Genomic DNA, 26,256 nt, shown 5'->3' with positions numbered 1-26,256 from the left:
CGAGTCCGCGCCGACCAGCGATCCACGCACACTACGTTCTCCCCGTGACCTGCGTGGGTTTTGTCCGAGATCTTCGGTTTCCTCCCACACTCCAAAGACGTGCAGGTACGTAGGTTAATTGGCTGGGCAAATGTAAAAATTGTCCCTAGTGTGTGTAGGATAGTGTTAGTGTGCGGGGATCGCTGGTCGGCGCGGACCTGGTGGGCCGAAGGGCCTGTTTCCGCGCTGCATCTCTAAACCTAAAACAAAAATCTAACACTATCCCACACACACTGGGGACAATTTATAATTCTTACCGAAGCCAATTAACCTACAAACCTGCGCGTCTTTGGAGTGTGGGGGGAAACCGGAGCACCCGGAGAAAACCCACGCAGGTCACGGGGAGAACGTACAAACTCTGTTCGGGCAGCACCCGTAGTCAGGATGGAACACTGGATCTCTGGCGCCGTGAGGCGGCAACTCTACCGCTGCGCCACCGTGACCGCCCACGCTACAGCGGGTCTTTGAAACTGTGCGCCACCTCCTCGTCTCCCCGAGGGCTCTTGGCTTTCTCTCTGCGGTCATCTTCCTACACACTCTAACGCTGTGTGTAAACCAGATCACTGGTGTTGGCGGAAAGCCTGGTGCAATGAATGGGACTGATGGCCGACAACAGAACCTGTGCATTTGTATATAATCCAGAGTTGCTCAAACACTTACCTTCTTTCACCATGCCCACGACAAGGCATTTCTGAAAGCGGCAAAATTGGCATCGGTTACGCCGCCGTTTATCTACGGGACAGTCTTTGTTCGCAAGGCAAACGTACTTGGCATTTTTCTGAACGGTGCGCTACGGAAACAAGTGGAAACACACCCGTGAGGGCGAGCCCGTTGCCAAACGAATGCAACAGATGCACGCGTGCGCGCATAAATCCACCGACAAACCTCTCCGCACACATCCCCCCCCCCCCCCCCCCCCGCCACCCCTCTCGTACCGGTCCAGAGATTTGGGCCCCACATCTGAGGAAGGACGTGCTGGCACTGGAGAAGGTCCAGATGAGGTTTACAAAGACGGTCCCAGGAAAGGGTGGGTTAACGTACGACTAGTGTTTGGAATTCATTGCCGCGAGATCTGGGTGTCCTAGTGCACCAGTCACTGAAAGGAAGCATGCAGGTACAGCAGGCAGTGAAGAAAGCCAATGGAATGTTGGCCTTCATAACAAGAGGAGTTGAGTATAGGAGCAAAGAGGTCCTTCTGCAGTTGTACAGGGCCCTAGTGAGACTGCACCTGGAGTACTGTGTGCAGTTTTGGTCTCCAAATCTGAGGAAGGATATTCTTGCTATTGAGGGCGTGCAGCGTAGGTTTACCAGGTTAATTCCCGGAATGGCGGGACTGTCGTATGTTGAAAGGCTGGAGCGACTCGGCTTGTATACACTGGAATTTAGAAGGATGAGAGGGAATCTTATCGAAACGTATAAGATTATTAAGGGGTTGGACACGTTGGAGGCAGGAAACATGTTCCCAATGTTGGGGGAGTCCAGAACCAGGGGCCACAGTTTACGAATAAGGGGTAGGCCATTTAGAACGGAGATGAGGAAAAACTTTTTCAGTCAGAGAGTTGTGAATCTGTGGAATTCTCTGCCTCAGAAGGCAGTGGAGGCCAATTCTCTGAATGCATTCAAGAGAGAGCTGGATAGAGCTCTTAAGGATAGCGGAGTCAGGGGGTATGGGGAGAAGGCAGGAACGGGGTACTGATTGAGAGTGATCAGCCATGATCACATTGAATGGTGGTGCCGGCTCGAAGGGCTGAATGGCCTCCTCCTGCACCTATTGTCTATTGTTTATTGTCTATTGTCTATTGTCTATTGTCTATTGCCGCGGAAGGCCGTGGTGCCCGAGTCCAATTGACAGAGCGTGGTTTCAGGCCCATCGGCCCACCGGGTCCGCGTTGGCCAGCGATCGCTACCCCACACACACCAGGGCCAATTTACAATTCTTACCAAAGCCAATGAAACTACAAACCTGCATGTCTTTGCAGTGCGGGAGCAATCCAGAGCACTGCTCCACTAGTGTACGGATTGCCTCCGGGCGCTCCGGTTTCCTCCCACGCTCCAAAGACGTACAGGTTTGTCGGTGAATTGGCTTAGGTGAAAATTGTAAATTGTCTCTCGTGTGTGTGTGTGCGTGTGTGGGATAGTGCTAGTGTGCGTGGCAATCACTGCTCGGCCTGGACTCGGTGGGCCGAAGGGCCTGTTTCCGCGCTGTGTCTCTAAAGTAAACCTGCACTAAATCTAAACTACTATTTGACTTTTCCACCCTGGGCAAAAGATCATCGCTGGAGTAAATGCTGGAGTAACTCAGTGGCTGCTGAGCCACTGGGAGACCACTTCAACTCCCCCTCCCACTCCCACACTGACCTTTCTGTCCTGGGCCTCCTCCACTGTCAGAGTGAGGCCCAACGCAAACTGCAGGAACAGCATCTCATATTTCGCTTGGGAGCTCACACCCCCGCGGTACGAACATTGACTTCTCTAACTTCAGATAGTTCCTCTGCCCCTCCCCATCCCCAGTTCTCCCACTAGTCTTCCTGTCTCCGACTACATCCTATCTCTGTCCCGCCCCCTCCCCTGACATCAGTCTGAAGCAAAGCTACTAGAGGAGCAAGATAGACCACTCGACCCTAACAACCAAACATACTAGAGGAGCAAGATAGACCACACGACCCTAAAAACCGTAGTACGTCACGGCGGCCATTTTAGTAGGCAGAAACTTGCAGAAACATTTTAAAAGAAAAATAACAAAAATCTGTGAGTTGATAGATGAGATATATTCTGCATTTTAATGGTATCATCACACATACTGTTCCCCCAGAACACTGATTACACTGCGAGAGGCAGAGTGAACGGCGGGTTTTGCTTATTAAAATGGCGGCCGTTACGCTCCTTTGCGTGCTACACTTCAGTATAGGCGATTTCAACGGAGTGGTTCATCTTGCTCCTCTAGTATCTTTGGTCTGGCGAAGGGTCTCAACTAAACTAAACTTTCCTGCGGGAAAATAACTGCAGATGCCGGTACAAATCGAAGGTATCACAAAATGCTGGAGTAACTCAGCGGGTCAGGCACACCATCTGAAGAAGGGTCTCGACCCGAAACGTCACCCATTCCTTCACTCCAAGATGCTGCCTGACCCGCTGAGTTACTCCAGCATTTTGTGATGAACTTTCCTGCAAGCATTTTACCGTCAAATTTTTATCCGAGCCCCTTTAAAAAACCACAATGTAATCTGCCTCCACCACTATGTCTGGCAGTGCCTGGGGGATGAGTTTTGATCCAGTGATCAATGGAACGATGGCCATTATGTTAAAGCATTTATCCATTTTGAACTTAATAAATAGACAATAGACAATAGACAATAGGTGCAGGAGGAGGCCATTCGGCCCTTCGAGCCAGCACCGCCATTCAATGTGATCATGGCTGATCATTCTCAATCAGTACCCCGTTCCTGCCTTCTCCCCATACCCCCTGACTCCGCTATCCTTAAGAGCTCTATCCAGCTCTCTCTTGAATGCATTCAGAGAATTGGCCTCCACTGCCTTCTGAGGCAGAGAAATCCACAGATTCACAACTCTCTGACTGAAAAGGTTTTTCCTCATCTCAGTTCTAAATGGCCTACCCCTTATTCTTAAACTGTGGCCCCTTGTTCTGGACTCCCCCAACATCGGGAACATGTTTCCTGCCTCTAACGTGTCCAACCCCTTAATAATCTTATACGTTTCGATAAGATCTCCTCTCATCCTTCTAAATTCCAGTGTATACAAGCCTAGTCACTCCAGTCTTTCAACATATGATAGTCCCGCCATTCCGGGAATTAACCTAGTAAACCTACGCTGCTACGCTAAACAATCCTTGCACAAGGATAATGTGCCTGCCTGTCTAGTTGCCCAGCAAACGGCCCATTCGTACAAAGTCAGAACACTTGCTAGACAACTGCCTTGTGTCTCTGTGCCAACTCCTCCTTGCCCCGCTCAAGATACAATGTCACAGCTGTGCTGAATAGCTGTGTGGTCAATGTTACCTGATATTAAAAAAACGGATTTATTTAGTTCAGAGATACAGCGCGGAAACAGGCCCTTCGGCCCACCGTGTCCGCACCGACCTGCGATCCCCGCACACTGACACTATCCTACATATACTACACACTGGGGGCAATTTGCACACACACCAAGCCAATTAACCTACAAACCCGCACGTCTTTGGAGTGCGGGAGGACACCGAAGATCTCGGAGAAAACCCACGCAGGCCACGGGGAGAACGTACAAAACTCCGTACAGACGGCCCCCGTAGTCGGGATCGAACCGGGGTCTCTACCGCTGCGCCACCGTGCTTGTCCAGTTTATGTTTGAAAACATACCAGGAAAATCCAGCGTTTACACGGCATTGATATATGATCAATGAGCCAGTGGTTCACTGCTGGTCATATCTTTCACAGAAGGGCCACTCCAACAGCTTGCCACACACCTAGCTTAGTGTCGTTTACTTCGTTTATTGTCACGTGTACCGAGGTACAGTGAAAAGCTTTTCGTTGCACGTGCTAACCAGTCAGCGGAAAGACAACGCATGATTACAATCGAGCCGTCCACAGTGTACAGATACATGATAAAGGGAATAACGTTTAGTGCGAGGTAAAGCCAGCAAAGTCCGATCAAGGATAGTCTGGGGGTCACCAATGAGGTAGATAGTAGTTCAGCACTGCTCTCTGGTTGTGGTAGGATGGTTCAGTTGCCTGATAACAGCCGGGAAGAAACACTGTTTTCTCATTAAACGGCAGCATATAATTTAAATGCCATTCTCCCTCCAAGTGCTGGTATCTTGTGAAAATACGTTACAATGCTGATAAACAGGCGAACGAAAATACAAGATGATTGGAAATAGCTCGGTTAGTTTAAAAGTGAGTTGCCCGTCATCTAGGAGGTTCGGCATGTCCCCAACAACTCTCACCAACTTCTACAGATGCGCCGTAGAAAGAATTTTATCTTCCACTTCATCTGGGGGTCGGCGATGGACCGGGTGCGACGGGGCACAATGCACAAGTCGGCAGACAACGGGGGTAAAAGCGTGCCCAACGTCGCCCTCATCCTGATGGCCACCTTCGTGTGCGGCTGCATCAGGCGGAGCGTAGAGCCAAGGCACGTGGGCACCAAATGCCACTACCTGCTGAGGTTCTACCTGTCCCCGGTGTTGCGAAGGATGGGCCTGGCGCAGATGCCACGCAATGTACCAGTCAGCTGGACATTGCCGAACCATCTGTCGTTTGTGGACAGGTTCTTCCGGACCAACACCTTTGACCACAAGTCCATCGGGCAGTGGTCAGCACGGAACGTCCTGCAGGCACTGCAGGGGAATGACTCCATGGATCCTGTGGCGTGGTTCCCAGAGCAGACTGCCCAGCTTGTCTGGCAAAATGCCTCATCGCCAGTACTCACCAACAAGCACCAAGACCTGGCTTGGCTGGCGGTGAGGGGAGCCCTCCCAGTCAGATCCTTCCTGCACCGCCGGAACCTCACTACCGGCGCACGCTGCCTCCGGGACGGCTGCTACGGAGAGGAGACGGTGGCCCACCTCTTCACAGAGTGTGGATTTGCAAAGAGAGTCTGGAGAGGTCTGCGGGGGTCTCTGTCACGATTCATTCCGAGCAGCTCCGTCACAGAGGACTCTGTGATCTACGGGCTGTTCCCAGGGACGCATTCAGAGACCGACATCGAGTGCTGCTGGAAGGTCATCAACTCGGTGAAAGACGCTCTTTGGTCTGCCCGATCCTTGTTGGCCTCCCAGCGGAGCGAGCTGTCCGTCAAGGAATGTTGCTGACTGGGCCCGCTGCAGACTGCAGGAGTACGTGCTGAGGGACACACTGAAGCTCGGTGCAGCCAACACCAAGGCCCTGTGGGGGAGGACCACAGTCGAGGGTCCTTCCGCTGCTGGACATGGGGGGGGCAGGGTGTGGTGGAGAGAGACGCCCCTCCAAATAAGGGATACTGGGTTAATGTCTGTAAATGTAAGTAAATGTATGTAAATTTGGAAGTAAATGCCTGTATTGAATGTGTAACCTCCGGAAATGTCAGATGGGCTTGTTTAAAAAAGATGTTTTGTAAATGATATTTATTACTTGAATAAAGTATTTTTTGATATAAAAAAAGATATATATTTTATTTTATCAGGATGCATCACAGCCTGGTCTGGGAACAGATCCATCCAAGACTGCAAGAAATCGCAGAGAGTTATGGACACAGCCCAGACCATCACACCAACCAACCTCCCTTCCACCGACTCCATCTACACCTCACGCTGCCTCGGCAAGGCCAGCAGCCCAGACCATCACACCAACCAACCTCCCTTCCACCGACTCCATCTACACCTCACGCTGCCTCGGCAAGGCCAGCAGCCCAGACCATCACACAAACCAACCTCCCTTCCACTGACTCCATCTACACCTCACGCTGCCTCGGCAAGGCCAGCAGCCCAGACCATCACACAAACCAACCTCCCTTCCACCGACTCCATCTACACCTCACGCTGCCTCGGCAAGGCCAGCAGCATAATCAAGGACCAGTCTCACCCCGGCCACTCCCTCTTCTCCCCTCTCCCATCGGGCAAGAGGTACAGAAGTGTGAAAACGCACAGCTCCAGATTCAGGGACAGTTTCTTCCCGGCTGTTATCAGGCAACTGAACCGTCCTACCACAACCAGAGAGCAGTGCTGGACTACTATCCACCTCATTGGAGACCCTCGGACTATCAGGGGTTACGGGGAGAAGGCAGGAGAATGGGGCTGAGGGGGAGAGATAGATCAGCCGTGATTGAATGTTGGAGTGGACTTGATGGTCCGAAGCACCTAATTCTGCTCCGAGAATTGATGAACTCATGAAAATATAAGATGACTGGAAAGAGCTCGGTTAGTTCGAAACCAGGTTGGCCCATCTTGTAAAACACTTTCTGTGCGCTTGCCAATAACTGAATGGTGTCGTGTTGAGCTGGGTAACGGAGGCTGACGAGGGCCAGGCGTGGAGAGGGACGGGGGGGGGTCCGCAGAGAGGACGACTGCAATGGACCTTTGCGGCCGTAAAATGGCGCCAAAATGGCGCCTCTCGTATCTAGAGGCAGCGGGCTGTCCCTGACCATACAGTCTGCTCTGGCCGGGGTGATTGTGCTAATGTACGGGGGTAGTCTGGCTCAGCTGTAGGCAACAAGTGCATTCACTGCACCTCGTGCACGTGACAATGAAAAAACCATTGACCCATTGATTATGGACCTCTTGGCCTGTGCTCTCTTTGACAGTTAATCCAATCCTGTTTTGTCAGTGGGACCTCCATAAATGACCAGGGATAAATAAACAGAGAGTCATACAGTCGTGGAGTGATTCAGCGTGGAAACAGGCCCTTCGGCCCAACTAACCCATATCCCTCCAAACCTGCCCTATCCATGTACCTGTCTAACTGTTTCTTAAACGTTGGGATAGTCCCAGCCTCAACTACCTCCTCTGGCAGCTCGTTCCTTACACCCACCACCCTCTGTGTGAAGAAAATTACCCCTCAGATTCCTATTAAATATTTTCCCCCTCACCTTGAACCTATGTCCTCTGGTCCTCGATTCACCTACTCTGGGCAAGGCTGCATTCTCACCCTTCATCTCAAGCCTGTTAGAAACATAGAAAATAGGTGCAGGAGTAGGCCATTCGGCCCTTTGAGCCAGCACCGCCATTCAATGTGATCATGGCTGATCATCCACAATCAGTACCACGTTCCTGCTTTCTCCCCATAACCCTTGATTCCGTTAGCCCTAAGAGCCAAATCTAACTCTCTCTTGAAAACATCCAGTGAATTGGCCTCCACTGCCTTCTGTGGCAGAGAATTCCACAGATTCAAACCTCTCTGGGTGAAGAAGTTTTTCCTCGTCTCAGTCCTAAATGGCCGACCCCTTATTCTTAAACTGTGTGGTTTAACCCTGGTTCTGGACTCCCCCCAACATGGGGAACATTTTTCCTGCATCCAGCCTGTCCAATCCCTTAAGAGTTTTACATGTTGGAAAGCTCCAGATTCATCTGTGATGGTCTCCAACTTTAAATCCCTGTGCATGTCCTTGACTGACATGTCCTCCAAGTTCCAGACATCCAGCATAGTGTGACAGCTTCGCCAATCGACATGCCTGTGGTCTCTGTTTAGCTGTGGTCTTTTGTTAATCACGCCAAGTGGTTCTTCCACGCCCGGGGTGAGATTCAGTGAAAGCTCAGAAGTGTCTTTCACACAGCACAAGGACTTGCTGAGCTGGTGGCAGTGAAAGAGCCCCAGCTAATAGTGGGTAGAGTGGGCTCGAAGGGCCGAATGGCCTAACCCTGCACCTGTGTTCTATGTTTCCATGTTACAGCACAGTGGCATCGTCTATACCTGGGGACACAGACTGCTGGAGTAGTCCAGAACCAGGAGTCCAGAACCAGGGGCCACACACAGTTTGAGAATAAAGGGGAGGCCATTTAAAACTGAGGTGAGAAAAATAAACAGTTTCACCCAGAGAGTTGTGAATCTGTGGGATTCTCTGCCACAGTGGGCAGTGGAGGCCAATTCACTAGATGAATTTAAAAGAGAGTTAGATAGAGCTCTGGGGGCTAGTGGAATCAAGGGATATGGGGAGAAGGCAGGCACGGGTTACTGATTGTGGATGATCAGCCATGATCACAGTGAATGGCGGTGCTGGCTCGAAGGGCCAAATGGCCTCCTCCTGCACCTATTTTCTATGTTTCTATGTTTAGTAACTCAGCGGGGTCAGGCAGCATCTGTGGAGAACATGGATAGGTGACGTTTCACAGAGTGCTGGAGTAACTCAGCGGGTCAGGCAGCATCTGTGGAGAACATGGATAGGTGACGTTTCACAGAGTGCTGGAGTAACTCAGCGGGTCAGGCAGCATCTGTGGAGAACATGGATAGGTGACGTTTCACAGAGTGCTGGAGTAACTCAGCGGGTCAGGCAGCATCTGTGGGGAACATGGATAGGTGACGTTTCACAGAGTGCTGGAGTAACTCAGCGGGTCAGGCAGCATCTCTGGAGAACATGGATAGGTGACGTTTCACAGAGTGCTGGAGTAACTCAGCGGGTCAGGCAGCATCTGTGGAGAACATGGATAGGTGACGTTTCACAGAGTGCTGGAGTAACTCAGCGGGTCAGGCAGCATCTGTGGAGAACATGGATAGGTGACGTTTTACAGAGTGCTGGAGTAACTCAGCGGGTCAAGCAGCATCTGTGGGGAACATGGGTAGGTGACGATTCAGGTCGGGATCTTTTTTCAGGCTGACTGTAGTCGGGAGAGCGGGGGAAACACTGGAAGCAAAGAAAATAAAGAGGACAAATTGGGGCCGGTGACAGATGACCTCAGGCAACGTGGATAGACGACTTTTCACAGCAGGACCCTTTGGGTCTGGACTAAGTTAGGTATAGACTTATATTGTGTCATTTAAAGGAGATTGTAGGATGATCTAATTGAGCTGCTTAAAGGGACTAAAGACTTTGCCAGGGTAGCTGGAAGAAGACATTTTCTCTGGTGGTGGTCAAGGTCCAATCCCAACTACGGGCGCCGTCTGTACGGAGTTTGCACGTTCTCCCCGTGACCACGTGGGCTTTCTCCGGGTGCTCCGGTTTCCTCCCACACTCCAAAGACGCACAGGTTTGTAGGCCAATGGGGTTGGTATAAGTGTAAATTGTCCCCAGTGTGTGTGTAGGATAGTGTTAGTGTGCGGGGATCGCTGGTCGGCGCGGACCCGGTGGGCCGAAGGGCCTGTTTCCGCGCTGTATCTCTAAATCTAAACTTGCAGACTCTAAAATTTATGTGTGAGCAACTGATTGTGTAGGTGGGGGAATTCGGAAGATATTGGCTTTCAGTCAAAGCACGGGTTAGTCACGAGTGAGTCACGAGAAAGATATAAAAAAGGTCTCTCTTAGAAATCCAATCACCTTGGTATTCCCCCATATCCCGAGTTGTGTTGGCAGTTTCAACCACAAGCTGAGAAAGGGGATCTTCAGATGCCAAATATCAGTTTGGTTCAGTTTTAGAGGTACAGCGCAAAAAACAGGCCCTTCGGCCCACCGGGTCCGCGCCGCCCAGCGATCCCCGCACACTAACACTATCCTACACACACACTGGGGACAATTTACATTTATACCAAGCCAATTCATCTACAAATCTGTACAACATTGGAGGGTGGGAGGAAACCGAAGATCTTGGAGAAAACCCACGCGGGCCACGGGGAGAACGTACAAACTCCGTGCAGACAGCACACCGTAGTCGGGATCGAACCGGGATCTCTGGCGCCGAGAGGCAACAACTCTACCGCTGTGCCACCAGTTGCATAGATATTAAACACAAAGTTACCATTAACCGTTCAAACGTTATGTTTCAGCTTTGATATCATATCATATCATATCATATATATACAGCCGGAAACAGGCCTTTTCGGCCCACCAAGTCCGTGCCGCCCAGCGATCCCCGTACATTAACACTATCCTACACCCACTAGGGACAATTTTTACATTTACCCAGCCAATTAACTTACATACCTGTACGTCTTTGGAGTACAGAAGGATAGTTCAGAAGGGACAGCTTAACATCGTTTGTGTGGGAAAGAACTGCAGATGGTGGTTGAAATCGAAGGTAGACACAAAATGCTGGAGTAACTCAGCGGGACAGGCAGCATCTCGGGAGAGAAGGAATGGGTGACATTTCGGGTCGAGACCCTTCTTCAGACTGTTCCTTCTCCCCGTGATCGCGTGGGTTTTCTCCGGGCGCTCCGGTTTCCTCCCACACTCCGAAGACGTGCTGGTTTGGAGGTTAATTGGCTTCGGTAAAGAATGTAAATTGTCCCTGGTGTGTGTAGGATAGTGCTAGTGTGCGGGGATCGCTGGTCGGCACGGACTCGGTGGGCCGAAGGGCCTGTTTCTGTGCTGTGTTTCCAAACTAAACTAAGCTAAGGGCACGGGGAGAACGTATAAACTCCGTCTAGACAGCACCCATAGTCAGGATTGAACCCAGGTCTCTGGTGCTGTGAGGCTGCAACTCCACCGCTGAGCCACCGTTATGATTCAGAACTGACATGGCTGAAAGAAGGGTCCCGACTTTAAACGTCACCTATCCATGTTCTCCAGAGATGCTGCCTGACCCGCTGAGTTACTCCTGCACTCTGTGAAACGTCACCTATCCATGTTCTCCACAGATGCTGCCTGACCCGCTGAGTTACTCCAGCACTCTGTGAAACGTCACCTATCCATGTTCTCCACAGATGCTGCCTGACCCACTGAGTTACTCCAGTACTCTGTGAAACGTTACCTATCCATGTTCTCCACAGATGCTGCCTGACCCGCTGAGTTACTCCAGCACTCTGTGAAACGTCACATAGAAACATAGAAAATAGGTGCAGGAGTAGGCCATTCGGCCATCATGACTGATCATCCAACTCAGTATCCCGTACCTGCCTTCTCTCCATACCCCCTGATCCCTTTAGCCACAAGGGCCACATCTAACTCCCTCTTGAATATAGCCAATGAACTGGCCTCAACTACCTTCTGTGGCAGAGAATTCCACAGATTCACCACTCTCTGTGTGAAAAAAAACTTTCTCATCTCGGTCCTAAAAGACTTCCCCCTTATCCTTAAACTGTGACCCCTTGTTCTGGACTTCCCCAACATCGGGAACAATCTTCCTGCATCTAGCCTGTCCAACCCCTTAAGAATTTTGTAAGTTTCTATAAGATCCCCACCTTACTCCAGCACTCTGTGAAACGTCAACTATCCGTGTTCTCCACAGATGCTGCCTGACCCGCTGAGTTACTCCAGCACTCTGTGAAACGTCACCTATCCACGTTCCCCAGAGATGCTGCCTGACCCGCTGAGTTACTCCAGCACTCTGTGAAACGTCACCTATCCATGTTCTCCACAGATGCTGCCTGACCCGCTGAGTTACTCCAGCACTCTGTGAAACGTCACCTATCCATGTTCCCCAGAGATGCTGCCTGACCCGCTGAGTTACTCCAGCACTCTGTGAAACGTCACCTATCCACGTTCCCCAGAGATGCTGCCTGACCCGCTGAGTTACTCCAGCACTCTGTGAAACGTCACCTATCCACGTTCCCCAGAGATGCTGCCTGACCCGCTGAGTTACTCCAGCACTCTGTCTTCTGGCTGAAATATAACAACGCTCTGCATTGAAAATGGTAAAACATCTCAAGATGCTGGCGGTGCTGGCTCGAATGGCCTACTCCTGCACCTATTGTCTATTGTCTGAGATGCTTCACGAGTGTATGGTGTTTTACTGTCATCAGTGCCAGCTAGAACAATGAAATTCTTACGTGCAGCAGCATAACAGAATATGTAAACATAGTGCACTGTAAAGAATATAATGAACAAGAAAATAGTTAAACCAGACAAAATAAAACTGACAGCATATGGACATATTGGACTATCTTTGATCGGACTTTGCTGGATATCATCTTGCACTAAATGTTACTCACATTATCGCCTTTATCGTGTGTTTGTACACTGTGGATGGTTCAACTGTAATCATGTATATAATAAGTATATAATGTCATATCTCCGAGATCTTCGCTTTGTCCCCCACACTCCAAAGACGTGCAGGTTTGCAGATTAATTGGCTTGGTGCAAATGCGAAATTGCCCCTGGTGTGCGCAGGGTCGTGTTAATTTGTGGGGATCGTCGGCCTGTATTTCTAAACTAAACTAACTGGTGTGAGGTAAACACAAAATGCTGGAGTAACTCAGCGGGTCAGGCAGCGTCTCTGGAGAGAGAAATGGGTGACGTTTCGGGTCTCGAAGTCAATTCGACGTTTCGGGTTTCGGGTTAATTGGCTTGGTGTAAATGTGAAATGTCCCGAGTGTGTGCAGGACTAGTGTTAGTGTGCGGGGATCGCTGGTCAGTGCGGACTCGGTGGGCCGAAGGGCCTGTTTCCGCGCTGTATCTCTACAGACAATAGACAATAGGTGCAGGAGGAGGCCATTCGGCCCTTCGAGCCTGTACGCACCGCCATTCTAAAACTAAACAATGATCAGTCTGAAGAAGGGTCTCGACCCGAAACGTCACCCATTCCTTCTCTCTTCTCCCCTCTCTCTCTTCCCTCTCTCTCTCTCTCTCTCTTCTGACCCGCTGAGTTACTCCAGCATTTTGCGTCAATCTTCGGTGTAAGTTCCTTTCTACACACTGTAATCGGACTTGCAGGCCAATAGTACATTGCTTCCATTCACAGTTACATTTGGGAGGATATTTTTTTCACAACGTGCTTGACAATGCTAAATAATGAATACTCTGGGGGGAAAAAAAATACTGGTGCTGCAAACATCAGCCCTGGGATGGACTTTTGTTCAGCATCTTATCTGTTTTAACCCAGTTTTAACCCAGACTCGCAACCACAGCCACATCTGTACCAATTTTTTCGACATCCTATCTTTGTCCCGCCCCCTCCCTTGACATCAGTCTGAAGAAGGGTCTCGACCCGAAACGTCACCCATTCCTTCTCTCCCGAGATGCTGCCTGACCCGCTGAGTTACTCCAGCATTTTGTGTCCACCAGCATCTTATCTCACTGGTTCGTTCTCGTTCTCTCTCTCGTTCTCTCTCTCTCTTCTCCCCTCTCTCTCTCTCTCCTCCCCTCTCTCTCTCCTCCCCTCTCTCCTCTCCCCTCTCCTCTCCTCTCCCCTCTCTCTCTCTCTCCTCTCCTCTCCCCTCTCTCTCTCTTCTCCCCCTCTCTCTCCTCTCTCTCTCTCTCTCCTCTCCTCTCCCCTCTCTCTCCTCTCCCCTCTCCTCTCCTCTCCCCACCCTCTCTCTCTCTTCCTCTCTCTCTTCTCCCCTCTCTCTCTCTTCTCCCCCTCTCTCTCCTCTCCCCCTCTCCTCTCCTCTCTCCTCTCTCTCTCTCTTCTTCCCCTCTCTCTCTCTCTCCTCTCCCCTCTCCCTCTCCCCTCTCCTCTCCCCTCTCTCTCTCTCTTCTCCCCTCTCTCTCTCTTCTCTCTCTCTCCTCTCCCCCTCTCTCTTCTCCCCCTCTCTCTCCTCTCCCCTCTCTCTCTCTTCCCCCTCTCTCTCTTCTCCCCTCTCTCTCTCTTCTCTCTCTCTCTTCTCCCCCTCTCTCTCCTCTCCCCTCTCCTCTCCTCTCTCCTCTCTCTCTCTCTTCTCCCCTCTCTCTCTCTCCTCTCCCCTCTCCCTCTCCCCTCTCCTCTCTCCTCTCTCTCTCTTCTCCCTCTCTCTCTCTTCTCCCCTCTCTCTCTCTTCTTCCCCTTCTCTGTTCTCCTCCTCTCTCTCTCCTCTCCCCTCCCTCTCTCTCTCTTCTCCCTCTCTCTTCTCTTCTCCCTCTCTCTCTCTCTTCTCCCCCCTCTCTCTCCTCCCCCTCTCTCTCCTCCCCCCTCTCTCTCCTCTCCCTCCCTCTCCTCTCCCCCCTCTCTCTCCTCCCCCTCTCTCTCCTCCCCCTCTCTCTCCTCTCCCTCCCTCTCCTCTCCCCTCTCCCCTCTCTCTCTCTCTCTCTCTTGTCAACGCACAGTGCATTTATAAAAGCCACTTGACTCTTAGACTTCTACACTCAGTGACCCAGGGAAACATTTTCCCCAGAGAATCAGTCCAAAAATGAACAGGCAAATAACAGCATTAGCCTTGGGGCTGAATTCAGATTATTTTATGCTCAGCGGATATGCAAGAACCATTGAAAAAAGTAATTAAGCCTTCGTGCAGATTTTTTTGAGACTCAAATATAGTCCGTTTTCCATTATCTCCCATTGAAGGGTCAAATCCCCACTCCCAAACAATGAAGCATTTGAAAGAAGCATTAACTTCTGGGAATTACTTTCCGCAGTTCTTTCTTGAGCGCCTCAAGTGTGGCGGCACGCGGTGGCGCAGCGGGTAGAGCTGCTGCCTCCCAGCGCAACGGCCCGGGTTCCACCCTGACCACGGGCGCTGAGTTTGCCCCGCACGTTCTCCCCGTGACCCACGTGGGATTTCCTCCGGGCGCTTCCGGTTTCCTCCCGCACTCCAAAGACGTGCAGTTTGCAGGTGAACGGGCTCCGGTAAAAACGGTGAATTGTCCCTGGCGTGTGTGGGAAAGTGCTCGCGTACGGGGTGATCGCTGGTCGGCACGGGCTCGGTGGGCCAAAGGGCCTGCTTTCTCCCGCAGGAAACATGTTGGGGAGTCCAGAACAAGGGGCCACAAGTTTAAGAATAAGGGGGTAGGCTATTGAGGGCGTGCAGCGTAGGTTTACTAGGTTCATTCCCGGAATGGCGGGACTGTCATATGTTGAAGACTGGAGGCGACTAGGCTTGTATACACTGGAATTTAGAAGGATGAGAGGGGATCTTATGGAAACGTATAAGATTATTAAGGGGTTGGACACGTTAGAGGCAGGAAACATGTTCCCAATGTTGGGGGAGTCCAGAACCAGGGGCCACACACAGTTTAAGAATAAGGGGTTGGTCATTTAGAACAGAGATGAGGAAAAACCTTTTCAGTCAGAGAGTTGTGAATCTGTGGAATTCTCTGCCTCAGAAGGCAGTGGAGGCCAATTCTCTGAATGCATTCAAGAGAGAGCTGGATAGAGCTCTTAATGATAGCGGAGTCAGGGGGTATGGGGAGAGGGCAGGAACGGGGTACTGATTGAGAATGATCAGCCATTGAATGGCGGTGCTGGCTCGAAGGGCCGAATGGCCTCCTCCTGCACCTATTGTCTATTGGGTCTCTAAAGTTTAAAGTCTCGTGCACAGGGGGCTAGGGTGAGTTTTAGATACACTGTAGAAAACTAACTGCAGATGCTGGTACAAATCGAAGGTATTTATTCACAAAATGCTGGAGTAACTCAGCGGGTCAGGCAGCATCTCGGGAGAGAAGGAATGGGTGACGTTTCGGGTCGAGACCCTTCTTCAGACTGATGTCAGGGGGGTGGGACAAAGGAAGGATATAGGTGGAGACAGGAAGATAGAGGGAGATCTGGGAAGGAGGAGGGGAAGAGAGGGACAGAGGAACTATCTAAAGTTGGAGAAGTCAATGTTCATACCGCTGGGCTGCAAGCTGCCCAGGCGAAATATGAGGCGCTGTTCCTCCAATTTGCGGTGGGCCTCACTATGGCACTGGAGGAGGCCCATGACAGAAAGGTCAGACTGGGAGTGGGAGGGGGAGTTGAAGTGCTCAGCCACCGGGAGATCAGGTTGGTTAAGGCGGACCGAGCGCAGGTGTTGAGCGAAGCGATCGCCGAGCCTGCGTTTGGTTTCGCCGATGTAGAGAAGTTGACATCTGGAGCAGCGGATGCAATAGATGAGGTTGGAGGAGGTGCAGGTGAACCTCTGTCTCACCTGGAAAGACTGTTTGGGTCCTTGGATGGAGTTGAGGGGGGAGGTAAAGGGACAGGTGTTGCATCTCGTGCGGTTGCAGGGGAAAGTGCCCGGGGATGGGGTGGTTTGGGTAGGAAGGGACGAGTGGACCAGGGAGTTACGGAGGGAACGGTCTCTGCGGAACGCAGAGAGGGGAGGGGGTGGGAAGATGTGGCCAGTGGTGGGGTCCCGTTGTAGGTGACGGAAATGTGGGCGGACGATTTGTTGGATCCGCTGGCTGGTGGGGTGGAAGGTGAGAACGAGGGGGATTCTGTCCTTGTTACGAATGGGGGGAGGGGGAGCAAGAACGGAGCTGCGGGATGTAGAAGAGACCCTAGACGAGGTTGGAGGAGGTTTTAGAACACTTCTAAAATTATAAACTGCACTTCAGAATGTCTTTCTGTCTTGATGGCCTCCCATGTCCATCGATATGCAAACTTTTATTATGAACTTATGTATTTCAATCCCACTCTGGAGATTGAGATAATTGTGCCCAACTCCTCCTCGTGCAGTAGCAGAGGGAGCTCTGCAATGGGCAGGTGTGCCATCTCGTGACTTTGGCTTTAACCCAGGGCCCTGTCCACACTCCGAGATAGACCATGTGAAAGACCATCCGCACCCGCCCACGGGGCACTCCGGGCAATTGGCAGAGGGCCAATCAACCTACAAACCCGCACCTCTTCGGGATGTGGGAGTAAGCCCGGAGCACCCGGAGGAAACCCACGCGGGTCACGGGGGGAGAACGTGCAGGAACGGGGTACAGATTGAGAATGATCAGCCATGACTTGATAGAGGTTTTTTAAATTTTGAGAGGGACGGACAGAGTTGACGTGGGTAGGCTTTTCCCTTTGAGAGTGGGGAAGATTCCAACAAGGGGACATAGCTTCAGAATTGAGGGACAAAAGTTTAGGGGTAACATGAGGGGTAACTTCTTTACTCAGAGGGTGGTGGCTGTGTGGAATGGGCTTCCGGTGGAAGTGGTGGAGGCAGGCTCGATTTTATTATTTAAGAGTAAATTGGATAGGTATATGGATAAGAGGGGATTAGAGGGTTATGGTCTGAGTGCAGGTAGATGAGACTAGGTCAGAGAGAATGGTCGGCGTGGACTGGTAGGGCCGAACGGGCCTGTTTCCGTGCTGTAGTTGTTATATGGTTATATGGTTATATGATCACATTGAATGGCGGTGCTGGCTCGAAGGTCCGAATGGCCTCCTCCTGCACCTATTGTCTATAAAACTCCACACACACAGGCAGCGCCCGAGGTCAGGATGAAAGCTGGCGCGGCCAGGCAGCAGCTCGACCACCTGCGCCACCGTGCCAACCTTTGCGAAGAACAACGGGATTTGCTCTCCCCATTGTTGCTCCAAGATGCAGGACCTTCCGCCCAACTTGCCCACAGGTACCAGTCTGAAGAAGGGTCTCGATACGAAACGTCACCTATCCACGATCCCCACAGATGCTGCCTGACCCGCTGAGTTACTCCAGCACTCTGTGAAACGTCACCTATCCATGTTCTCCACAGATGCTGCCTGACCCGCTGAGTTACTCCAGCACTCTGTGAAACGTCACCTATCCATGTTCTCCACAGATGCTGCCTGACCCGCTGAGTTACTCCAGCACTCTGTGAAACGTCACCTATCCATGTTCTCCACAGATGCTGCCCGACCCGCTGAGTTACTCCAGCACTCTGTGAAACGTCACCTATCCATGTTCTCCAGAGATGCTGCCTGACCCGCTGAGTTACTCCAGCATTTTGCCTCTACCTTCGATTTAAACCAGCATCTGCAGTTTTTTTTCCCTACACATTGTACCAACATGCCCATCTACACTAGCTCCATCTTCCTGCATTTGGTCCATCTCCCTCTAAACCTTTCCCAGCCGTGCACCTGTCCAAGTGTCTTTTGAATGTTGTGATAGTCCCTGCCTCAACTACCTCCTCTGGCAGCTCGTTCCATACACCCACCACTAGAATGAATAGAGGTCCCAGTGATCATGCTTGGCAAAGTAATTGACTTGTTGTGGAGCATGCTGGGATGACCAGAGGCTTTGAACGACATACAAAGATAAGTTCGGTCACGTTCGAAACACAGAGTGCTGGAGCAACTCAGCAAGTCAGGTCTCGACCCAAAACGTCACCGATCCAATCCCTCCACAGATGCTGCCTGACACATCCGAGTTCTTCATGCATTCCAGAATCTGCATTTTCGTTCAAGTTTTGTCACGAGCAGGAAAGTGAGCAAAAGTCCATCCCACTTTACGCCCATTTGCGCGGTGGCGCAGCGGTAGAGTTGCCGCCTGACAGCGCTTGCAGCGCCGGAGACCCGGGTTCCATCCCGACCACGGATTTGCACGTTCTCCCCGTGACCTGCGTGGGTTCTCTCCGAGATCTCCACTTTCCTCCCGCACTCCAAAGACGTGCAGGTTTGCAGATTAATTGGTTCGGTACAAGTGTAAATTGTCCCCAGTGGGTGTGGGATAGTGTTAGTGCGCGGGGATCGCTGGTCGGCGCGATCCCGGTGGGCCGAAGGGCCTGCTTCTGCGCTGCATCGCTAAAACTAAAACTTAACTCTCCCCCCCCAACAACTGTTGGACAACATAACAACAACAACAACCCTCAGTTGGGGAACTATCGAGACGTGCAAGTATTTAAAGCAAGCAACCCAAATGATGATGGTCAGACAGTGTCCGTTTTTCTGTCTGTCAACTGTACAACCTTGGCAGACACAGAGTTACAAAGCAGCCCCTTCAGCCCAACTTGCCCACGTCTACTAACATGCCCCATCTAGCCCCACCTGCCTGCATTTGGCCCATATCCCTCTAAACCTGACCTATTCATGTACCTGTCTAATTACAGAGACAGATGCACACAGAGACGAGGGGAGACGGGGAGAGACGAGGAGAGACGGGGAGAGACGGGGAGAGACGGGGAGAGACGTGGAGAGATGGGGAGAGACGGGGAGAGACGGGGAGAGACGTGGAGAGATGGGGAGAGACGGGGAGAGACGTGGAGAGACGGGGAGAGACGGGGAGAGACGTGGAGAGATGGGGAGAGGCGGGGAGAGACGAGGGGAGACGAGGGGAGAGACGGGGAGAGACGGGGGGAGACGTGGAGAGACGGGGAGAGACGGGGAGAGACGGGGAGAGACGAGGAGAGACGTGGAGAGACGTGGAGAGACGGGGAGACAGGGGGAGACAGAGAGAGAGAGAGAGACACACACACACACACACACATACAAACACACACACACACACACAGCCGCACACACACACACACACAGAAACGCACACACACACACGCACACACAGAAACGCGCACACACACACACACACACACACACACACACACACACAAAGGCGCACACACACACAGCCGCACACACACACACACACACACACACACACACACAGAGGCGCACACACACACAGCCGCACACACACACACACACATACAAACACACACACACACACACACAGAAACGCACACACACACACACATACAAACACACACACACACACACACACACACACACACAGAAACGCACACACACACACACATACAAACACACACGCACACACACACACACACACGCACACACACACACACATACACACATACAAACACACACACACACACGCACACACACACACATACAAACACACACACACACACACACAGCCGCACACACACACACACACAGAAACGCACACACACACACGCACACACAGAAATGCGCACACACACACACACACACACACACACAGAAACGCACACACACACACACATACAAACACACACGCACACACACACACACACACACACATACATACACACATACAAACACACACACACACACGCACACACACAGAAACACACACACACACACACACACACACACAGCCGCACACACAAGACCCACACACTAATCAGTTTGCCCATCATGTCCATGTCAGCTTTCTGCACCAATATCCTGTCAAGACCAGCCTCTTGTATCTCCGTGTTTGAGCAGGTGGTCCTTTTTCAAATGGATATCCAATTTCCTCTTGAAAGTTCAATGTTATCAATTATCCTGGCAATTAACCTGCCACGGGTTTGACTGGCATTGCAGAGTGCAGACTGCTCCGAGTTCTCACAAGTTGGCCACACTTCCTTTGCCCTTTGCGTTGATAGCCGAGGTGCTTTGTAAATGGATTCAGTGGGCTCTGGTGTAATGCTGTAACACTTGTGTTTCCGGCCCTGCACGCACTTGTTACATTGCTCTCTGGCGACGCCACCAGTTTTAACCTTCAGGCAAAATTCAGGTCCTGCACGGTGTTCTCACAGAGGACTTTAGAGATACAGTGCGGAAACAGGCCCTTCGGCCCACCGAGTCCGCGCCGACCAGCGATCCCCGCACACTAACACTGTCCCACACACTGGGGGGGACAATTGACAATCTTCTTAAAAACCGAAGCCAATTAGCCTACAAACCCGCACGTCTTTGGAGCGTGGGAGGAAACCGGAGCGCCCGGGGAAAACCCACACGGGTCACGGGGAGAACGTACAAACTCCGTACAGACAGAGCCCCGTGGTCAGTGTAAGAAAATAACTGCAGATGCTGGTACAAATCGAAGGTATTTATTCACAAAATGCTGGAGTAACTCAGCAGGTCAGGCAGCATCTCAGGAGAGAGGGAATTCCTTCTCTCCTGAGATGCTGCCCGACCTGCTGAGTTACTCTGCTGAGTTACTCCAGCATTTTGTGAATAAGCAGCCGTGGTCAGGATCGGACCTGGGTCTCTGGCGCTGTGAGGCAGCAACTCTACCGCCGCGCCACACTCCGGACAGTGAGACGTTTCCATGCGCTGCTGCAACAACTCAACTCTCAGAACCATGGGGAATTGGATGGACACCTAGAAAATAGGTGCAGGAGGAGGCCATTTGGCCCATCGAGCCAGCACCGCCATTCATCGCGATCGTGGCTGAGGGTAGATAATGCTAAAGATCAAAGCTGAGATGGGCAGCTTGAGAAAACCGTGTGAAAGGAAAGTCACGGTGCGGGGAGCAGCGAGAACAAGCAGGGAGGCGATTGCAACAGTGTAGGGACCCTGGTCGTGAAAACTGATCAACCAAATCTTCATTCTCCAAGCTCTTCTCTACAACACTGGGGATGGACAATTTCCCAATGGACCCCTGTCATGCGTTGACTGCATGACACATTAGGAAAGTTTAGAAGGATGAGAGGGGATCTTATAGAGACGTACAAAATTATGAAAGGACTGGACAAGCTAGATTCAGGACAAATGTTCCCAAGTTGTGTAGGAAAATAACTGCAGATGCTGGTTCGAATTGAAGGTATCACAAAATGCCGGAGTAACTCAGCGGGTCAGGCAGCATCTCGGGAGAGAAGGAATGGGTGACGTTTCGGGTCGAGACCCTAAGTCTGAAGAAGGGTCTCGACCCAAAACGTCACCCATTCCTTCTCTCCCGAGATGCTGCCTGACCCGCTGAGTTACTCCAGCATTTTGTGATACCCAAAAATGTTCCCAATGTCGGGGGAGTCCAGAACCAGGGGCCACACACAGTCTAAGAATAAAGGGGAGGCCATTTAAAACTGAGGTGAGAAAAAACCTTTTCGCCCAGAGAGTTGTGAATTTGTGGAATTCTCTGCCACAGAGGGCAGTGGAGGCCAAATCACTGGATGGATTTAAAAGAGAGTGAGATAGTGCTCTAGGGGCTAGCGGAGTCAGGGGGTGTGGGGAAAAGGCAGGCACGGGTTACTGATTGTGGACGATCAGCCATGATCACAATGAATGGCGGTGCTGGCTCGAAGGGCCAAATGGCCTCCTCCTGCACCTATTTTCCATGTTTCTATGTAAGTAAAGATCTGTTCTACGCAATGTTCCAAGTGATAGCCAGCATTCTGCTTGAGCTGTTGTCGGCACCAAAGATACGAGACGAGCAAGATAGACCACTCGACCCTAACAACCGTAGTACGTCACGGCGGCCATTTTAGTCGGCAGAAACTTGCAGAAACATTTTAAAAGAAAAATAACAAAAATCTGTGAGTTGATAGAAGAGATATGTTCTGCATTTTAATGGTATCATCACACATACTGTTCCCCCAAAACACTGATTACACTGCGAGAGGCAGAGCGAACGGTGGGTTTTGCCTACTAAAATGGCGGCCGTTACGCTCCTTTGCATACTACACTTCAGTATAGGCGATTTCAACGGAGTGGTCCAACTTGCTCCTCTAGTATCTTTGGTTGCCTACTAAAATGGCGGCCGTTACGCTCCTTTGCGTACTGCACTTCAGTGCAGGCGATTTCAACGGAGTGGCCCATCTTGCTCCTCTAGTACCTTTGGTCGGCACGCACGCACTCACAGTGCTGGTGGAACTCAACAGGTCAGGCAGCATCTGTGGAGGTAACGGACAGCCGCCATTTTGGGTCTGGACCCTCATTTTAGTAGGGGGGGGGCAGGGGGGTGGGCGGGGCAAGTGATAGGTGGATACGGGTGAAGGGGGTTTGAATGCCAGATGGGTGGACAGAGACTGGAGATGGACAGGGGACAAAAGGGTGTAAGACAAGTTGTAAAGGGGGGTGAAATGTGAAGCTAGAGGAAGGGTTACAGCTGGAAGGGGATGAGTCATGTTGGCAGAACATTCAGTTCTGAAAGCGTTGACACGAGAGAAGGAGTTAGGGCGGGATTCATTGAAATTGGAGAATTGGAGAAGATGCAACACCTGTCCCCTGTACCTCCTCCCTCGACTCCGTCCAGGGACCCCAGCAGTCCTTCCAGGTGAGGCAGAGGTTCACCTGCACCTCCTCCAACCTCATCCACTGTACCTGCTGCTCTCAGTGTGGGCTCCTGTACATCGGCGAGACCAAGCGCGGACTGGGCGATCGTTTCGCTCAACACCTCCGCTCAGTCCGCCTGGGCCCGCGCGATCTCCCGGTTGCCAAACACTTCAACCCCCCCCCTCCCACTCCCACACTGACCCTTTCTGTCCTGGGCCTCCTCCACTGTCAGAGTGAGGCCCAGCGCAAATTGGAGGAACAGCACCTCATATTTCACTTGGGCAGCTCACGCCCCAGCGGTACGAACATTGACTTCTCCAACTTCAAGTAACCCTTGCATTCCCTCTCTCTCCGCCCCTCCCCCACCCTAGTCGTCGTACTAGTTTCACTGTCGTCCTGCTTAGTTTCACTGTTTGCATCCACTCGTTACCACCCTCCCCACAGCCAACAATGGACCATTGTGGGCTCCGCCTTTCCTTTTCTTGGTCATGCTCTGATTTCTTCTGTCCCTTTTCATGCCTCTCGTTTCCCTCTCCGGATTCCACCTGAAACGTCACCTATCCATGTTCTCCACAGATGCTGCCTGACCCGCTGAGTTACTCCAGCACTCTGTGAAACGTCACCTATCCATGTTCTCCACAGATGCTGCCTGACCCGCTGAGTTACTCTAGCACCCTGTGAAACGTCACCTATCCATGTTCTCCAGAGATGCTGCCTGACCCGCTGAGTTACTCCAGCACTCTGTGAAACGTCACCTATCCATGTTCTCCACAGATGCTGCCTGACCCGCTGAGTTACTCCAGCACTCTGTGAAACGTCACCTATCCATGTTCTCCTGTTCTCCAGAGACGGGTGAGGGATCGGGGGCGGGGGGGGGGGGGAGGGATGTAAACACAAGTAATAAAATTCAAAAAAGGTGCAAAACAACCTCGGAAATTCCCGATGACCCACTGTGCATTATCACGCAGCATTAAAATCAACCCCAGTTATCGTTACGGTGGAAATAATTAGTCAAATACCTTGAAGAAGCCTTTGCATCCTTCACATGTTCGCACGCCATAATGTTGGCATGAAGCATTATCCCCGCACACAGCACACTGACCTTCACTAGAAGGGGCATTCCGGGCAGGTGGAGAGGGGATGGGGTTATCTATTAGAATGGGACTGTCCAGGATCCGGGGTCCATGGTCCATCGGCAAGGGAGGGTAAGTCATGGAGGCATGGCTGGCGATATCATAGGACATGGTGTCGGCCAGCTGGTGGGAGCGGGCATCCAGCCTCACGTGGCAGTGTGGGCCGGGGGACTCCGAGGGCAGCTGCTTGAAGGTGAAGAAGGAAAGCTGGGAGAGGTTCCTGGGCTGATCCAGCAAGTGATCCGGCTCGCCGTACCCGAGCGGATGGTGCGGGAAAGCATCATCCCAAATGGACACCTGCTGCATCTGGAAACCAGGGGTCGAAGACACTGGGGTGGAGCAGGACCCATTGTAGTACTGAGATGGTCCACACGGGGGCGCCACCTCCTCCAGGTGCATGTTGATCGAGCCCGGGTAACAGCCAAACATTTGGACGTCCTCCATCTTGAATGGGGACTGCTGGTTGGAGACCATCAGTTGGTAGAGGTAGGCGTCGAAGTCGCCACTGTTGCTGTCGATGAAGGTGTTGAAGCTGGGCAGAGAGGTGGTGGCGGCGGCGATCTCGGTGGCCGAGAGGTCCATGCCAAACTTGACGAACTCCGAGGTCAAAAAGTCAGACGGGTGGTCCTCGTACGGTCCTCCGCATGGCGGCAAAGTGGCGTACTGCGCCTGAAGGCAAGGCATCTCTGAAAGCAGAACATTTCAGTCAACGCAGTCAGGTCACCAAACTGTTCTCATCTCCCTGCACCAACATGACTTCAGAAATACCGACCAGGCCGCCAGGCCGACATAGAATGACAAAGAAATCCCACGCGGTCAGGGGGTTATGGGGGGGGGGGGGGGGGGGGGGGGGAGGCAGGAGAATGGGGTTGAGAAGGAGAGAGAGACCAGCCATAATTGAATGGCGTAGTAGTCAAGTGAGATGGTCCAGTGTTTTCACACATCAACACTACCCTCAATTTGATAACGTGTTTGTCTAACTGTGGGGGGTTTGTACGTTCTCCCAGTGACACGTGATAGGAGCAGAATTAGGCCATTCGGCCCATCAGGTCTGCTCCGCCATTCAATCATGGCTGATCTATCTCTCCCTCCTAACCCCATTCTCCTGCCTTCTCCCCACAACCCCTGACCGCGTGGGATTTCTCCGGGTGCTCAGATTCTCCGGCGGTCACAGTAGCACAGCGGTAGAGTTGCCGCCTTACAGCGAATGCAGCGCCGGAGACCCGGGTTCGATCCTGACTACGGGCCCTGTCTGTACGGAGTTTGTACGTTCTCCCCGTGACCTGCGTGGGCTTTCTCCGAGATCTTCGGTTTCCTCCCACACTCCAAAGACGTGCAGGTTTGTAGGTTAATTGGCTGGGTAAATGTAAAAAAATGTCCCTAGTGTGTGTAGGATAGTGTTAGTGTGCGGGGATTGCTGGGTGGCACGGACCCGGTAGGCCGAAAGGCCTGTTTCCGCGTTGTATCTCTAAACACACTCCAAAGATGTGCAGGTTTGTAGGTTAATGCGCTTGCTATAATTGTTAATTGTGCCCAGTGTGTGTAGGATAGTGTGAGAGTGCGGGGATCGCTGGGCGGCGCGGACTCGATGGGCCGAAGGGCCTGTTTCCGCGCTGTATCTCTAATCTAAACTAGGCTGCTAGCCAAGCAGTTGTGTTGGTGGAATGACAGCGGGCACTCCAAGTCACACACAAGTGCCATTCGTCAGCGCAGAGATATAGAAGTAGAAAAATATCAAAGCCCATAACATCTCCTTCTCAAAAATTGATAGATGCTGCCATCCGAAGATTTTATTCATATTTTCTTAAGGGCAAAAATTGGAAAAATATGCTCAACTTTCGAGGTGACGTGCGGGGTGCTACAGCGTGGAAACAGGCCCTTCGGCCCAACTTGCCCATACCGGCCAACTTGCCTGCGTTCGGCACATCTACATACTAAAACTGTCGTTTGTTTGTTTGTTTGTTTGTTTGTTTGTTC

General features: G+C 51.7%; 1 protein-coding gene across 1 annotated transcript in view; it reads right to left on the bottom strand.

The window, feature by feature from the left end:
• The window catches only part of LOC144611922 (nuclear receptor subfamily 4 group A member 1-like), a 39,415-nt gene extending 14,452 nt beyond the window's left edge, over positions 1-24,963 (bottom strand). The window contains exons 1-2 of the mRNA XM_078431254.1: positions 24,166-24,963; positions 700-829 (exon numbers count right to left, since the gene is read on the bottom strand). Of these exons, the coding sequence (XP_078287380.1) occupies positions 700-829; positions 24,166-24,963 (928 nt within the window). The remainder of the gene's footprint in view (positions 1-699; positions 830-24,165) is intronic.
• Between the last annotated feature and the right edge of the window lie 1,293 nt (positions 24,964-26,256).

Source organism: Rhinoraja longicauda, chromosome 42 (assembly GCF_053455715.1).
Source record: "Rhinoraja longicauda isolate Sanriku21f chromosome 42, sRhiLon1.1, whole genome shotgun sequence".
NCBI lineage: Eukaryota > Metazoa > Chordata > Chondrichthyes > Rajiformes > Arhynchobatidae > Rhinoraja > Rhinoraja longicauda.
This window is presented reverse-complemented; position numbering and strand designations above follow the sequence as displayed.